The following is a 17,726-nucleotide window of genomic DNA, read 5'->3' as shown; positions in this document are numbered from 1 at the left end:
TAGTGAATGTTTAAACGTTAGTTTTGCTTTTGTAAGACAACGGCGATACAGGCAAAACTTGGTTGACAAACACAAAACAGAGACAGACTGGAATATCTGGTTACAACTGGGATTTATATTCACTGTCTATGAAGGGATAGCGTATCATAATTACAGGGACATCAATACAGAAAAACATAAAGAAGCAACTCCAACTCTGCCAGATAAAACTAAACCAATTATTTCACAGGAAAACCCTATTGGGTTTTAATTAGCTGCAGCAGTACCCATCACTGCACACATCAATGTGATCTCTGCTGGTTATGGGAGCAACAGTATCCATAAAAGAGAAAAGAGGGATGGAGATGGAGAAGAAACATTTTGTATTACAGAGTTGGTCTGCATCCACTATACTACCACTATACTACAACAGCCATTCATTTTTATGAATATGTCTGCTACATGTGTGTGTATCTGCTACGTTTGTGTGTGTGTGTGTGTGTGTGGGGGGGGGGGGGGGGGGGGGGGTAGTGTTGGGCTTTAAAACAGGCACCATACAGTTACTATGGCAACACGAGCCTTTGAAGTTTTTGCCCCCTTTTTGCAGCTGGATATAACAACCAGATCTGCTCTGTTCTCCCCAGTATACTCCGCTCTCTCCCCATCTCCCTCTCCCTCTCTCACTCCCTTTGCTACATCAAAATTGTCTCTTTGAAGACTTAAGCTGATTCCAAGTCAAACCCAAAGCTATTTCTGGCTCTATTCAAAACTGGGGCTGTGGCTTTGTGCAGTGCTGTGTTTGACATGTCTGTATGTGAGAGGAAAGAAAAAAATATGACTCAAGTGTGTATAAAAGATGTGTGTGTGTGTGTGTGTGTGTGTAAGTAAAACCAGTAGAGATATATAGGCATACCGTACATATATGTGTGTGTGGCACTACAAACATAAACAAACAGTGTGTTTAGAAAACTGCCTGCTGGTCGGTGTTGATAATGCCAAATGTTATTTCATGTGTTTGTGTGTGAACATGAGTTATGTGTGTGTATGAGCGTGTGCTGCATGCAAGTACAGACACAGACCTTAAAGAAAGATATCAAAAGAGAATGAGGGGAGAGAGAGGAGAGGATGAAAAGGGGAGGACGGCGGAAGCAGAGGAGGAGAAGAGATGAAAGCAGAGGGGGGAGGAGAGGAAGAGGAGAGAGACAGGAAGCGAAAGATGGGAGGAGATGTAGAAAAGAGGAGAGGCGTACCATAACACGCCATGCTGTGTCATTGTGTTTGCAAGTCTGTTTCACACAGGTAACAATGAATAATTAATTAGAACATTTACAGACTGTTCAGACCAAACTCTAAAGATCTGTGGTTTAAAAGCATGTTGTTAATCCTAGACCAGTAGAATTAAATCAGTTTGGCATACACAGTAACACAGTACTAATATATATATATATATATATGTATATGTCACTTTTAGTTTAGAACTGTATTATGTCTCCCAACCATACACAATCAGTAACAGTAACATTTCATAACTGGCCTGTTGCAGAAAGAAAAGCTATTTAAAAGCTTGTGTTATTTTAATATGAGGCCATTCTTGAAGAGTGGATTGTATGCTTTAAGACATTTGCTGCAGATACTGTCTCATATCTGAATGCTAAATGTGAAGCTTAGTGCAGGTCCACCTGCTAGTACTTCAAAAGCTTACTCATATATAATATATTTTACATCATTTTTAAAATACAGTTACAATTTTACTGTTTTCTAGTCTCCTGTTAGTATAACATTGTTTGATGAATGTTGATTTTTTGGTACTAATTGTTAAAACACTATAGGATTACTTAGACAAACTATGTAGTACATGTTGTATAGGCTTAACATTGTTTTGACTATTACACAATACACAAACCACTACTTTTCTTTTTGAATAAATGAAACAACTACTATAACATTTACTATTATGTCTTATTGTTACCTGTGGACAGAAAATAAATATCACTCATGTTTCTATTCAATGTAAAGACAGAACCAGCAGCGTATTAGCTTAGCTTAACTAAGACTGAAAGGAAGAGGAAATAGATAGCCTTCTCACTTGTTTTTACACTTTGGTTTTTTCATGGATTAAACAAATAGATAAAATGTGTTAAACTTTATCCAATTTGAAGTGCTGGAAGATCAGTTTTCTTATATTTGGCTACCTGTTTTCTACAGTTTCTGTGCTAAACCAGGCTACTGCTGTTACTTTTATATTCAGCATACAGACATGAGAGAAACATTCATTTTCTTTTCAAACTCTCAGCATAAAGGTGAATGCAGTATATTTTCTAAAATGCCAAATTATTCCTTCCAGAGTAGGCTACACAGAACAGTGCTTCTCTAGTCTCTTTCAATACAGCAAAGACATCCATTCACACCTTTATCACCAGGAAACAGGAGGGTGAACATAATCACACATCTGATCTCAAAAGTGATTCTGCATATGGAGTTGAAAGAGACCTTGAGCCTAATGTGCACAACACACTCGCTGCCTTTAATCCCAATCAGGACTTTTCCACAAAGGCAGTTTTGTTGAGACTGCAGTTTTTGCTTTGGTCACAGTGTAAGAGGTAAGATAACAAGGAGCATTTCAGAGCACCGAGCTGTATGAATATTTCACTGCTGCCTATACAGTGCAAAGAAACATCCCTCTCAAACTATTAGTCTCAAAAAAGAGACTAATGTTATGATGTCATCTACAATTTAGTTACATTAGCATTAGTGTGTTTAAAGTTCCCAAAGTGTTCACTGGATCAGAGGAACAATGTGAGACAGCATTTGTTTTTCCTTTTGATGGCAGAAGTGTATTCTTCCACCATGACAAGATGTCATTATAGTATAAAATCTCCTGCAGAGTTTGGGTTGCCCTCTATACAATTAGTCTTTCTTTAAACATCAGCATCACTGTCACTGTCCACATGCCATGTGTATTCTCACTGGGTGGGCTGTTTCATATCACATCATTTAACACACAGTTTATTATTTATGAACCTTTTCCAATTTTACATGTTTATTAAGGTACAATATACAAATAAATAAACTAGTAAATCAGCTTTCAACTACATAATTGTTTATATAAACCACTTACTAAATGTTTATATACTGCGTGTAAATGTTGAAGAGGGACTTACTGTTACGGCTAAAAAAATGTAACATTTTCATGTTTATTGCATCTGATTAAAACCCATAAATATTTAATTTATGAAAATGACACAAAAGAGAAAATTTGAAGATTGTCACATGTGAGAAGCTGTAAACAGAATGTTTCATAGTTTTGCTTCATAAATGGCTTATAAATAAATAATGATAGATTATTTATAGAACACTTTCCCAGCAAAGAGGCACAGTGTGTTTCACATATTACAGGCTAAGAAATAAAACACATTTAAGAGAGCTGCATGAGATAAATGCGGCAAATAACTGTGCATAAATAGTAAAGATTTAAATTCACAATTAAATAAATATGATATTTAGAAATGCAAAGCAAAATGCAAAAGAGACCAACTTATGTCCAAATAAGATCTGGTATGAACAAATAGTTTCACAAAATGTTTGAGTAATCTAGAAGACAGCTTTCTATACACAGCTTTATTCATTCACCTCATAGATGGGGCCTCAGTCACATATGAATCTCACACATGATCCAAAAACATCACTCTGGTGTTTTTGGATCATGTGTGTTTCGATATTGTAAACTTTCTTTTTTTCTTGTTTTCTTTTCCTACGAGACAAAATATCAAAAGCCTTTGTGCTGAAACCTTGAACAGATGTGCAGTCCCACAGATAATGAAATTTACGTATCCATCTGTTTTTCACATTTAATACAAAGGTCATGCTGGCATAGTGGAATTAAATCAGTTTAACAGAGCTGAAATAGTCCCAGGTTGGATATGAATCTGGGCTGTATTGTCTGATCTGACTCCACTACACCTTTTTTGAACCATTTTTTTTGTTGATTTGATTCCTGAGAAAAGGTCCATGACTGAAACCTTCATACTCTAATAAACTAAACCAGCATGTTCATTTCATATTGAAATGATTCAAATAGGCACTTAAACATATTTTCCAATCCTCCAGTAGAGCCTACAGTAATATTGTAAAAATGAGAAACCTGTATAACCATAGACTGATGGTTGACTGCTAGCTGTAAACGGTAAGAGAAGGTGGGGGGAAAAAAAAGTCATGTGTCTTAGATACACACCTTCTTTCATTTCACTGTGACCCAGAAACTCCAGGTTTCAGGGTGTGCTGATCCAGGGGCCTGGCTGATCTCTTGCTGCTGCCTTAGGCCAGAAGGGGCCCCACTGTGGAGAGAGATCTTAAACTTTAGGGCTGAGTGGAACCAGACTTGGGGTTTTGTTGGAAAGGAGTTGAAGTGGAGAAGGGGGAGTGTATAAAGAGTGGCAGGCCTTGCCCTCGGAGCCCCACCACTGACACACACAGATGGAAAGCATTAGACCCCCATTCCAACACAAAGATGGATGGATTATTAGGTAGAGAATCTGAGTGGAGTGGAAGGAGCGTTAAGGAGAAGATGAAAGGGGAAGAATGTAGTGTAGGAGATTCAGAGAAGAGGAGACAAGAGGGCTTAAGGCTAGAGTGATTAGGGGAAGGGAAAAAACAAGAAGAAAGGAGTATATGCAAATACACATTCAAGTGTAACAACTGAAAATACATCTACTGTACACAATAATATTTAAGAGATCAACAACAAAAGAGAATTAGGCTGAATCAAAGTCCGACATTTCTATTTATGCTTTCATTCTTGGCCAATGCAAATATTCATTTTATATCAACATACATTTAATGTATCTTATCTATCACACATTTAATGGGTTCAAGGTTCTTTACTAATAATGAATGATACAAAATGCTCTGAGCTGAGGATACAAATGTGACTAGAGTTCCTGTTTAAGTTATTTACCTTATCATTGTATTTTTTTTTTATTATTGTTTGAAATTACATTTTAAGTGACCAAATCATATCCATTATCTTATATCCAGCTTGGACATAATTTCCTCTAGGGTTACCAGTTTGTTCATTTTGTAAACATTTGTATTTAAAAAAAAAAATGCTATAATTTCCCACACATCAAGGTATTTTTTCTCATCAGTCCAAAGATATTTAGCTGAGAAATGCACTCACTCACTTCACAGATGATTCCAGTTATCACTAAATAAGTTTGTTCACTAAATCTTCAATGCAGCATTTAAACAGACACACTCATGACCATTCAAGCTGTACCATAGTGCTTTGAAGATGTTAGGCAGCAGAGACTGGTCTGCTCTCTAGTTAGACTTGACCAAACAAATCAGATTCACTCATAAGCTTAAGGTCAGATTGGTGCCATTGCAAGCCAAATGGAAATGTTTTTTGTAACGTTATTAGATCAAAACACTTCCATGAAATGTGTTGCAAAGTCAGTGTCTGACCATAGAAAAGCTCTTTTTGATTCAGATAGTCATGGTTTTTCAAATTAATTACACAATATACTGTATATGTTAGAACAAAGCTGGCAGTATACTCACAACAGAGAACCCTTGTAGCAAATATCCGGCCTACAAATTCAATTCAGTTCATCAGACGAGGGCCTGAAGGGAGGACAAAGTATTTTGTGTTAGTTGGTTTTGTGACATTTTACATGATCAGAGCAGGAAATGCACAGGTGAAGCTCATTTCTTTAACGATGGCTCAGTTCAATTATGTTTCCCAGCAAGCTTTGACAGTGAGAATTGATGTTCAACACTCACCTAAATGTAGTGTAGTTGTTTTTAATGTGTGAGTACTACAGGCCAAATGTCTGCTCTCAAAAAGAACACCTGGTCCTTCCTCCCTTTAAAAACGCCTACTGCTTTTATGATTGATTGGCCTCATCGATCAGGACCAAGCAGGCAGAGTGGCTATAAGGACATCAGGAAATGATTTACACCTGAGCAGCTTGGGCCTTAGTAATACAAAATCACAAAATAGAAAGATGATTCTTGATTTATCAAAATTGTGATGTAATGAGATGATACATTATACAAATGTTACACTGGCCAGCCAATTTTTTGGGAGGGGTCATGTGATCTCAAACATGTAAGGCACTTACATAAAAAAAAAAAAGGAATGTGGATCAATCTTTCACTTCAATCTTTCACTCTGTTGTTCTCCACCGGTCTTTCTGACTGTGGCTGTGTGAGTATCTGGCTGACAATGAAGGGGACTGTTAATGTTTAAAACAGCTGAATGCTCTTGACCTGACCAAAATGTTTCAGTTGACACAGCTAGCACAAGGCTGTGCTTCAGCACTTCAGCAGATAAGGTTACTAAAAGGAAGTCAGGGACTGAATATTATGCATGCAGCCTTGTGTGATTAGTTTATAGACAGACTATAGCAGTGTGACTCCATGCAATGCAATGTTGACCCGTCAGGCAGTCCACCACTTTGGTCTAGACTCATATCTCATCAACTATTGGCTGGGTTGCATTGAAATTTGGTAGCCATTCATGGTCTCCAGAGGATAAATCCTAATGACTTTATTTATCCCCTGACTTTCCATTTAGCACCACCATGAAGTTGACTTTTTTGCTTTTGAGGGAGATGTCTAAAGTTTATTACAGGCAATTATGTCAAAGTGATTTTAAAAGTTCCAAACAATCCTGAACATGTGTCGAAAATTTTGTTTGGCTTTCTCATTTATACAGCTGTTTGATGTCAGTCTCTCCGTGACATTGTCTCATCTTTTTGAGAATAAATACTGAATGAGCCAACGAAAAAAAAAATTAAATTTATGTCTATTGAAAATGTATCTGAATCAGACAGATGATGATGCAGGATCTAACCTTTCCAGGATCTGGCAAGCCGACTCCCCCCCACCCGGAGGAAATTAAATCAGGCACTGATAGTTCAACTTGACAAACGTTCAAAGGCTTCACTTCACTTCCCCTCTCCAAGGTCAGTATGTGGAAGCATGGACAGCGGAGGTCAAGCGCCTGTCAGCTCCTCAACAAAAACAGCTCATGTTCCCCAACAATCAGGGGCTTGTTGAAGCTTTCCAGTGCTGCCATGACAGAGTGAGAAGACGGTGAAACTGTATCTGTCTCTTTTCCTCCCTCCTCACGATGTTTCTGCAACCCATCCTCTCAGCCATCATATCATCAAAGCAGAAGCCTTCATTTGTCAAAGCTGGGAGTCTCTTGTTGATTTGAGAGCAGTATTTTACTTCCCTGCATGAGAAAGATAAATGTGAGACATACTGGAAACTCTCCTACTTCATATGGTGACCTGATGAGGGGAAGGCTAACACACTATGCATTAAATCTACTAAGGCTACAAGTAACAATTATTTCATTATCAAAGGGCTATTATTATGTTTTTAATAATCCATTGATTGTTTGTTTGGTCTGGAGACAGTAGCACATCCATGCATTTGGAAAATTGAAACCAAGTGTTTAACATGTATTCTTGACAAATGAGTTCAATGATTAGACGACCATCAAAATGTATAGGACAGTGTTTGCAACACATTTTGAGGTTTTTTTTTTATACCTTTCATCCATTATCTATACCACTATACCACTATACCACTATTCCACTATACCACTATACCAGCTGACATTGAGAGGCAAGGTGTACCCTGGACAGACCATCACTCTTTTTGCAGTATCCTCATTGACACTTGTAATTAACTTCCAGTTGTTTTCGAGGACCTGTATGAACCTGGTCCTTCTTCCTCATGCAATATCGTTGCGTTATGTCTCTCCATTCACCCCACTCCTTTAATTCTCCAGAGTGTCTCTATGCAGGGCCTCAGTTTAAAATGTTCTATTCCAAAATGCATAACACTCTTCAGCATCATCAACATCTATTGCATGAGTCTATATTACAGACTTCTCACACATAGTTAGACTGACTTTCACATTTTTACCTCAGTTCTCTGACAATTTTAGTTCTATCCTTCATTTTGCCTCCCAGTTCTCTCAGTGGCTTGGGATAAAGCCAGATCCCACAACTGGAAACAATCAGGTTCTGAATCCCACTGCATTGCACCATTCTACTCTGACTCACTGTTTACATGTTGCCTCCAAAAAGCAGATACACATTTAACCCTGATCTCTTTGATTTATGCCATACTTTTAAGCCACACATAAACCTGCTCAGCAAATCAATGTATTCAACCTGTATCCTTCTCATTCCCCTTCAAAATTGAATGCACATTCATTCTTTAGTCCTATACTTTTAAAGCCCATTACGCATGAACTCAAGAGACTGAGTGCACCCTCAGGGCTCTTCTGTCATTGGTGAAGAGGAAGTGGTTGTCCTCTGAAACAGGTTTGCTTGCAGGAAGTAGCTTTTGCTTTGAACCAGAGGAATTCTAATATTCTGAATGATAGTACACCTATCATTCAGAGTCAGAGTAGGACGCTTACTAGTTACTTTTTAGATAAGATTTCGCCTAAAACCCATATGATATGCTTATAAAATGAATGTATTATTAATAGTTTAAATCAGTGCTTCTTAGTCTTGTGACTTCTTACAAAATGCAGTGTCTAGTTAAGCCTCATTGAAGCCAAAAGTAAATCCATCCAATATTTCACAAAAACATTTTTTTAAACTACTTTTCTTAATCAATAATGAAACTAATTATTAGTTGCAGTAAAGCAAGTAACACAACTTAGATTTCTAAAGGTTTCAAACCTAGATGTTTATGTCATTGCCCTCCAAATCAAAGCCACACTTACCTAGTATATTTCATATTTTTAAAAGTTCTATTTTTTGTGCAAATACTTTTAATTCAAGAAGCACCAGCAGCACACACAGATCACAAGTGCTGAATGTGAATGCCCAAAATGCCTTGCAGGATCTCAGTGACTTTAAGCCTCTGACATGAGCTTCACATCTCAGATCAGAACAGATTTTGTGTTTCTTGCTCTTTCAACTACTTTATTTTCTCTTGCTTTGCTCTCCCTCTCCTCCCCCTCTTGCTGGCAGCATTTGCAAGCATAGCAAATAATTTTCATTTTTGCCTTGGGAGAAATTACATTCAATACTTTCAGAGCACTGTGCCTCTGAAGAAGTAGTCATGGGAGTTTAATCTGCTACAGCTTCTTGTTTATAATGCAAACTGTTCCAGAGCAGCAGCAGAAAATGTTTTCAGAAGTCAATTCTGTATCACTGCTAACAGCTCCTCTTCAATTTTTCTTCTTCTCCTCCTTATCTGCAAACAGACACTCACAGATTAACACAGATTTTTGTTCTGACAGCGAGATCATTTTTTTAAGAATAGGTTCAGCTAAATTGCAAAAAAACATTTTCAATCACTAACCTGTAGTGAAATCTAGCTTTACAGATAGTTTGGTTTTATGTGTCCAGGTATTCCTGAGATTTCTGCTTCCAGCCAAGAACAATAGAAAAATCACCAGCAACATATCTGCTCTTATGGAACAGCATACTTGACATTTTTTAATAATAATAAAAAAGGAGTAATATAATAAAGTTAAGAATGTCTGATCAAACTGCTCACATCTTTCAAATTGATTAGTGGTCACAACAATACAATTTCTATTCTAAGGTGTCAGGAAATGTATTTTTTACCAAATTAACCAAATTACATGAATTGTACTGCATATATAAAAAAGGATGTTGGCTGCAGACTCGTTTATATGTGTACTCCTCTCACACAGACATACGTTTGCACAGCTATTTTTGGGAGGACAGTCACTGACATAATGGATTTCCCAACCTCTTATCCTAAACTTAACCTTGACAGCTAAATGCCCAACCCCAGCCTTTACCCTAACCTAAGCCTGACTCTAACCCAAACCCTAAAACCAAGTCAATACTTGCTTTGCTCGAACTGCTCTCTGAAGGTGGGTCAGAAACTGACAACTTTCCAAAAGTGTCTTCACTTTTAGAAAATGTTCTCCCACCTTTGTTAGTGCTACAAGTACACAAATACACACATATACATTACGTATACATTACACATTTTTTTCTGTCATAGCCATGTGATTCATTTTTTCATCTACAGCCAAATTCTGACTGAAGTAATATCATTACCAGCTGTTTTGAAGCTTGTGCCTACATGGATCAGATGGCTAAATGGCACCGCCACCTGGTCAGCAATGGTCACTGGGATTTGGAGGGTCAAGGAACAAAAACCAAGAAACTTCACTTAAGTGATTATTTGGTGGTACCTAGTGGATTCCCCTTGCTACTACAATTCTAAAATCTAAAAAACTAAGCATATTATCATTAACAGCAAAATTAACCAAACAACAACATTTAATAAATGATTTTGCAATACAAAACATCTGTGCAAAAATGTTCAGTCAAAATATATAGACAAGGCCTCTCTTGGTCAAAAGGATAAGCATGTAAACCTTCTGTAATGGGTATTGAAATAAAAAATTTACTTGTATGTTTAAAGAACTGGTTAGAATAAAAAGGCACAATAACAATTTTTTTTGCCAAATACAAAAAAACAAAAGTTGTGATTCACAGTCTTGTGTACAAGTGGTTTTTGCACTGATATTGGTACACATAAATCCTTTACATGTAGGAAAGTCATGTCTACACACAGATGCCTAGGTAGCTCAACCTGCTTCACAGGAGAAAGGAAGTACATAGACAACGAGAGCAATGAAATAAAAAAAAAATAAAAAAAATCTTAATGGGAAAATTAACTTAAAACTATTCAAAACATCTTGAGGAATAAATCTCTTCCAAAACTCCAAAAACAGAGCTTCTCCCTTCATATTATTCATGACAGACAATTATCTACTCTTCTGATCTGGTCTGAATAAATAATTTTGGACTTGGATTTAAAATGGAAATCTGATTAACTGCATTCCAATTCTGTATCCACTGTTGGTTTACTCTAATGTGGACTGGGCAGTTTCAAAACAGTGACTTCATGGAATTATGGTGTAAACTCAGATTTAAGGGAAGATTAATCAGATTACTGTTTTGTCTATCTACATTCCACAAATGTCATCTTAAAAATGTACTATTAAAAATACATTGTAGGCAATGTGCTGTCTTTACTGTGCACTTCGTTACTTTCTGCCATGCCAGATGTGTGGTTGATTAGAAAATACATCTGATTGATAGTACGATCTGTAAATAGCAGAGTGCAACACATGCGGTCAAGAACACTTGAATGACTAAAACTAATGATTGTCTACTACACAGGTAGTGAGGGGAGTTTAAAGGTTCAAAATCACAACTAATACAAATTGTTCTGCTATTGCTGCTGGTTTGACGACTTTTCTTAATAATAACAAAAACTTTATATTTAGCTGTGTTTCTAATTAGCTATCATCACGAAATAATAACAGATTGCCGAGGCATCATTTATGTGATTACAGGACTAGAAATTTATCACTGACCAAACACACATACACACTTCTTCATACTACAAAATGATATCAACGTAAATGCATCCAACCAGTAAATGGTCACCTGCGACTGGACAATGGACATATTAAATAAAAATACAGCTGTGATCAGAGAGAGGCAAACAGAACAAAAGAAGCTGTTCCTGTTGGGATCATCCTCATGTAGGTACAGTTGGTGCCAGCTCTCCCTATTACTGATAAAGAACCAAATAAAAGCAGCATGCACACATCTCTCTGCACACAGTACTTTCCCAGCTCATTATAATTTTCTTTTTTATTAAGGTGGAACATTTCTCTTTTTTGTTATTGATGGCACTTTCTACTTTGAGCCTTTGAGTGTTTTTACCCACCCTACTTTGTGTACTTTTCTATCTCCATGTCTTTTTTTTTTTTGTAGAATACAGATATCATAAAACAGGAAATGACAAAAAAAAAAAGACATATGAAGTCGAGTCTCATAAGTAAAATCTCCTTCAAAATTCAAATAAAAGAATCTCTCCCATTAAAAGTAAAACATCACATCCAATCCACAATAAAATGTGATTTTTAAAAAAAATTTTTTTTTGGTGAGGGCTGAAAGTTCACCTTACACTACTAAACAAAACAGTCCACATGTGGTGACTGAGGTTTAGCACTCCCATTTGTCTATGGAGGCTGTAGAGGACAAGAGCACCTTGTGATTTCATTTGTAGACCTGTAGGGGGTCCTCTGCAGCCAGCTTTGAAGTTAGAAGCTATAGGTGCTGGAAAAATAAAAAAGTATAAAGTCATCATAGAAGGGGCTGAGATTCATTAATAGTGTGTATACTCACATAGGGAAGACATAGGGAAGTAAAGGGAGATGTAAGGATGGTGTGGTGTGGATTATCCAATAGCCTGGACAGTTACATACTAAGGTTTGAAAGGCAAAGAGGCCTGTGTCCAGTCTCAGTCATGTCGAGGCTGCACAAAAACATTCAGGTGTCATTTCCAAAAGGGTTTGTGTGAAAATGATGAGGCATGAACATTTTACTTTCAGCTGCTATGATGGAGAACACTTGCGTAACTGGCTGGCTGCTATGCACTGAACCTAAAATGTGTAACTCCGAAGGTCCAAAGAGTAGGTTACATCACCTGTATGCTTTGTGTACTGGTGTATTTGAGCAGGTTGGTGCTGGCTGTATCGTTTACAGCCACCTGACCTCTGCTTTGTTCAGTCTACTGTTCCCATTCTTGCTTGCTTGGCTGTGGCTTGCAGTTTTTCACTGTACAAGCAAATATACAGCACATTGGCACATATGTGTTTCAATACGTCCAACAATAAGCAAGTCACAGCACTGCAACAAGGCACCTAAAGGACATCATAAGAAAGTCAGTGTCTCTGTCACACCCGGGAGGACACAGCACATTGACAGTGAGTTGTTGATTAACAGTTGATCAGAGGACACAGGATCGACTTGCTACTTTCTCACCTAAAGTGTTTTTCCATAATAAAATGTTCTTTTGAACATATACCTTTGTATTTCATTCATTCATTCATTCAGGCCTTATGTACTGTATTTACACCGAGGTTAAAATAACAACACAACATTTTCAAACCATGATAGTAAGTACACTTGGTTTTAAGGCATTAAGAAGTCAAACAGCTGTGAATAAGCTTGTGTAGCTGTGGCAGTGTTTCTTGCACACCCAGATGCACTTATAGGCCTGTTTCTGTTGGGTCTCTGTATGAGTAGAATTATTTGACCTTGGGTGAGAGGCTATACTTCTCATACTGGGTCCGGAACAGATGGAGTGTAACTATTTATCTATCTACAGGTCTGCGGTGATGATCGAGTCGTTGTACATCAATACGCCAGAATCAGCAGTGAGCAGCGCTGATGTTTGTGACGCGTGGTCCAGTGCGCCCACCGACTTCTGGGAAACTTGTCCGTACACCTGAGCTGGCCCACCGCCACTCCCTGGCATGATGCAGTGAGAAAGCAGTGGTGTGTTGGCATCATGGTTGGAACCTGTGGTGGAGGGCACTCCGCTGACATGACCTGTGCTGGTGGAGCCGCTGGCACTGCTGGGTGAGCGGCTTTTAGGAGGGGGAAGGTGGTGCTGGATTACCCTGGTTGGAGGAGCAGGGGCAGTGAAGTGGGCAGGAAAAGCTGCATATCCTGGTGGGATGGGGTATCCATTGACAGGGATAAAGCGTTGATGGGTTTGGGGCACAGCCATGGGTGTCCAGGCTGGAATCGGAGCCATCTGGCCTGGAGAGGCAATAGCCTGGGCTGGGTAGAGGTATCCTGCAGCAGCGGCAGCAGCAGCATACCGAGGGTTGCTAAGGTTGCTGACAGGACTGGCACTGAGCGAGGTAGTCTGGGTGGTGGCATTTCCCCCACCACCAGAGGGTGTGCTGGAGCTGGCGTGAGATGACAGTCCCTCCCAGGCTCTCAGACGGGCATGAATGTCCTTGAAACGTGGTCGACGTGCTGGACCCTCCTGCCAGCACTCAGTCATCAAACCATAGAACCTAAAGGACAACAATTTTTGATTTTTTTTTTTTACTACATATGCCACTGTCACAATTTCTACACATTTTTTGTAACAAATTTTAATACCGAAAACTGTTAATACAGACATGAAACATCACTTCCACAGTGATGAGTGAATACTTGGCTAATTGTAAGATATATATTGCTTTCTATGCAAACTTTGTACATACTGACCACATTTGTAGTCAGAACAAGGATCTTTTTAAACAATTATTATGTAATAAAGTAAATATTTCTCTTCTATCCTAAAAAGTTCATCTCTAAATATGATGATAAGGGTGTAGTTGTGGTTTACTTATGGTCATAATTTAGTAAAAATGACCAAATGTCAAAAAAGAAGTAGAGAAGTAAAACCTTGAACACTGCGGAACCCTTTGCCTTATGCAACTCTGTGTTGAAACACAGTAAACAAAGGGCGGTAAAGGGGGATATAAACGGAGGAATGTCTTTCTGCTCTATTCCAGCACAAATTTGTAATAAAAGGTTCCACCATATATGTAGTTCATCTCATAGGATATGTTATTTATGTTTATGTTCACCTGTAAAATGAACTTGAATTTACCTTGGTGGACAGTCCTCAGGGCAGGGCAGCAACTGCCTCTTTCTCACCATCTCCATCACTTCCTGGTTAGAGAAGCCGTAATACGGCTGCAGACCGTAGCTGAAGACCTCCCACAGCACGACTCCGAACGACCAGATGTCTGAATCTGTGGTGAACTTGCCATAGGCAATGGCCTCGGGGGGCATCCAGCGGATGGGCAGCAGAGTTTTGGGCTGGATGCAGTAGTAGTCTGAAGAGTAGATCTCTCTGGAAAGACCCAGGTCAGAGATCTTAACGTGGAGTTGTTCTCCCACTAAAATGTTCCGAGCTGCAAGGTCTTTATGGATGTAGAAGTGACTGGCTAAGTACTCCATCCCAGCAGCAACCTAGGTATGATTAGACAAAAACAATCATGTAAGAGGTGAGTAGATGTGAAGTAGTCTGGTACACAGCAAGGTGGAAGGAGAAACAGGATAACATAGAGAGAATCTCTACTACCATGTAAAAATATGTAGGGTATGGTGATTACAAACCTGTATGGCCATGTGCAGGAAGTCTCCGTGATCCAGGCTGGATTTCACTGTGCCATCCTCATCACTGCTACAGCCAACATCAGAGTGTGGTGAACGCATGATGAGGAACTCGTGCAGGTCGCCTTGAGGAAGGAACTCAAACAACATACAGACGGGCTGCTCCTGTGTCACCACACCCAGCAGGCACACCACATTTGGGTGTTGCAGCTCTGTCAGCACTGCTGCCTCCTGCATTTAGAAATCAGAAAGGTAATGGTGGCACAAAAACCAGAACTAGGACACAAAGAATATTTTTAGATTCTCACTCAAGATTCTCCAGCTGAGTTTAGTCATGCACCGTGGCCTTAATGCATGTAAATGGTTGGTTGTTTGCTTGATAATGGATTTAATATTGTTCACAACACTTTTTATAGCCATCCTTCAATGCTACTGGTGATGAGTGTTTCATCCTCAGAAGATATATTTTGGGTGTTGTGTCACTTTAAAGGCTGCTTCAGTGTCTGTAAGTGGAAAGTAAGGATTACACGAGTCAGCTACTTCAATCCTACTTAACATCTAAATGTACCTGTACAACCTGCCAGCAGTTTAGCAAGTTTATTTTTGGAACTATTTAAGATTAATTCATCTGTGGTTCAGTGATTTTTAGCCTTACAAAGTCTCTCATTGCCCACTACATTTACCTTCTGTGGAAATGCGCCAGTGCTTCAGTGGGAAAAGAGATCTTTCCAGTGGGAAAGCAGTCTCATGGAGTTTAAAACTGCAGCGTTCTAGCGCCACATTTCTTTTAGCAAACCACACATAATGGGTAGTTGGTCTTTTAAAACAACCTTAAATTAACCTCAGAGATGTTGTGCAGGCTACACATATTTGTTGCACCTGCATCATTAATAATAGGTTTACAACATTTATTATATTTCTTTAAAGTTTAATGTACATTTGGAAGAAGAAGGTACCTGCTGGAAGTCGGTCCACTGCTGGGCACTGGATATATCCTTTAAGGTCTTTATGGCTACAAGCTGTGCCTGATCCATACCAGGCAAGTAAAGGTGACCCCTGTAAATCTTCCCTAGAGAGCACTCTCCAAGCTCCTCCATGAAACGCACAGCTGACAGGGGAAGCTCTTTGGCCTTACTCTGCAAGAAGAAGAAAAGGATGAGGAAAACACAAAGGGAGAAATGAGCTCATTGGGTAGAGATACAAATTAGATCATTATTTTCTTTGTTAGGCCAGTACTTTTCCCTCACTGTTATCCTTGAATGAAGAAGTGAAACGGTGACATTATGTTTACATTGGTTCTTTTAATTGGATGCAGGCAAACAGCCTAATATAACACCAAATCTGTGTTTCACTTTAAAAACAAATAACAAAAGTATAGCCTGGAGAGTTGTTAATTGTCATAATAAGACTCAGTCCATTACATCAGCTCCTAATAGCCCCCCATGGAAAGTGACATGGGTAAATTGTAAAATCTGGCAGAACAACCACAACTTTAAAATGTCATTTATCTGACAGGTTAGCAGCATTTAGGAGGACTAAACAAATAATTCTGATGCCAGTAAAACAGTAAAACAGTACAATCAACAGCAGATATACCAGAAAAAAAAAAAAAGCTTTCATCGTGAGTAACAGAATTGACCTTTTCAGACTTTCGTGTCAGTGTGGAGGTTTATTTGGACAGTTAAATCCAATCTGGACCGAGCTGAACTGTAGGGTCACAACAAGGTCAGAAACTTTTAGAATTCATTTGGACTTAATTAAATCTACTGTAGCTCTGCATGAAAAAATAACAGGAGAGATAGAAATGAAGACAGAGTAAGACACAGATTTATTCTGTTAACTAGTAATGTCTTTGTCCGATGTCCGATTTCTCTGTACCATGGAGCTCCACTGTATACAAGCAACACCATAGCCCTGCGTGTGGAGGAGTTCTTTCTCCAACAGGTAAGGCTGTTTATCCATGGTAATGCCAACTAATCTCTCATAACTAAGAGCTATTCACGTGATCTCATAAAAAGAGGCAGCAAGAATATGTGTGTGTGTGTGTGGTGGTGGTGTTATGGGGTGTCAATGGGATGGGTATGTGTGTGTGTGAGTGTGTGTAGCTGTACTTGGGGAAAGATAAAAGGTGAGGAGAGGGTGGCAGAGATTTTCCAATTCCTGGAACTGAAGAGATGAATAATGAAATTCCTCAGTGAGCAGGACAAACACACACACACACACACACACACACACACACACACACACACACACACACACACACACACACACACACACACACACACACACACACACAGTATGAGCTCTGAGGGGGGTAATGTTCATTCTTTTAATGTGTGTGTTTCTCGGTGTATGTGAGTCTGTGTGTATGAGTGGAGTGTGGAGGCATGCTGATGTTATGACAGACACAGATGTTTTTAGTTATGGGCTTGTTCCATCGCTTCATTCTTCCCCACACCCAAACCCTCAGATCCTCCTCACACCACCGCAGGTTTGTGTGTGTGTATGATCATGTGTGTCTAAATGGATTGTCACAGGGAGTGCCCCCTTGGTGACCCTGCAGCAAAGCCTGCTGGGTAGCAGCCTAACTTAACCAAAGGTTGTAGATACAAAGAGGGAAGAAAGACACTTAACTTGGCAATAACCTAAACCTAAATTACTGTAAGATTTAAGGATTTACTACTTATTGAAAATATTTTAAATGTAATGAAATGTAAAACCTCATTATTTTGCAGGCTGTAAAAT

The 17,726-nt window shown here is 38.8% G+C and overlaps 1 protein-coding gene across 2 annotated transcripts in view; it reads right to left on the bottom strand.

Moving 5' to 3' along the window:
* Nucleotides 1–11,781: 11,781 nt before the first annotated feature.
* ror1 (receptor tyrosine kinase-like orphan receptor 1) overlaps nucleotides 11,782–17,726 on the bottom strand; it is a 106,524-nt gene continuing 100,579 nt past the window's right edge. For both annotated transcript variants that reach the window (XM_026323813.1, XM_026323814.1), the window contains 4 exons: nucleotides 15,938–16,117; nucleotides 14,985–15,212; nucleotides 14,473–14,837; nucleotides 11,782–13,888 (listed from right to left, as the gene is read on the bottom strand). In XM_026323813.1, coding sequence (XP_026179598.1) covers nucleotides 13,183–13,888; nucleotides 14,473–14,837; nucleotides 14,985–15,212; nucleotides 15,938–16,117 — 1,479 coding nt within the window. In that variant the 3' untranslated portion in view covers nucleotides 11,782–13,182. The remainder of the gene's footprint in view (nucleotides 13,889–14,472; nucleotides 14,838–14,984; nucleotides 15,213–15,937; nucleotides 16,118–17,726) is intronic.

Source organism: Mastacembelus armatus, chromosome 4 (assembly GCF_900324485.2).
Source record: "Mastacembelus armatus chromosome 4, fMasArm1.2, whole genome shotgun sequence".
In the NCBI taxonomy this organism is placed as follows: domain Eukaryota; kingdom Metazoa; phylum Chordata; class Actinopteri; order Synbranchiformes; family Mastacembelidae; genus Mastacembelus; species Mastacembelus armatus.
Note: the sequence above shows the minus strand (reverse complement) of the source record. Positions and strands in the feature narration are given on the sequence as shown.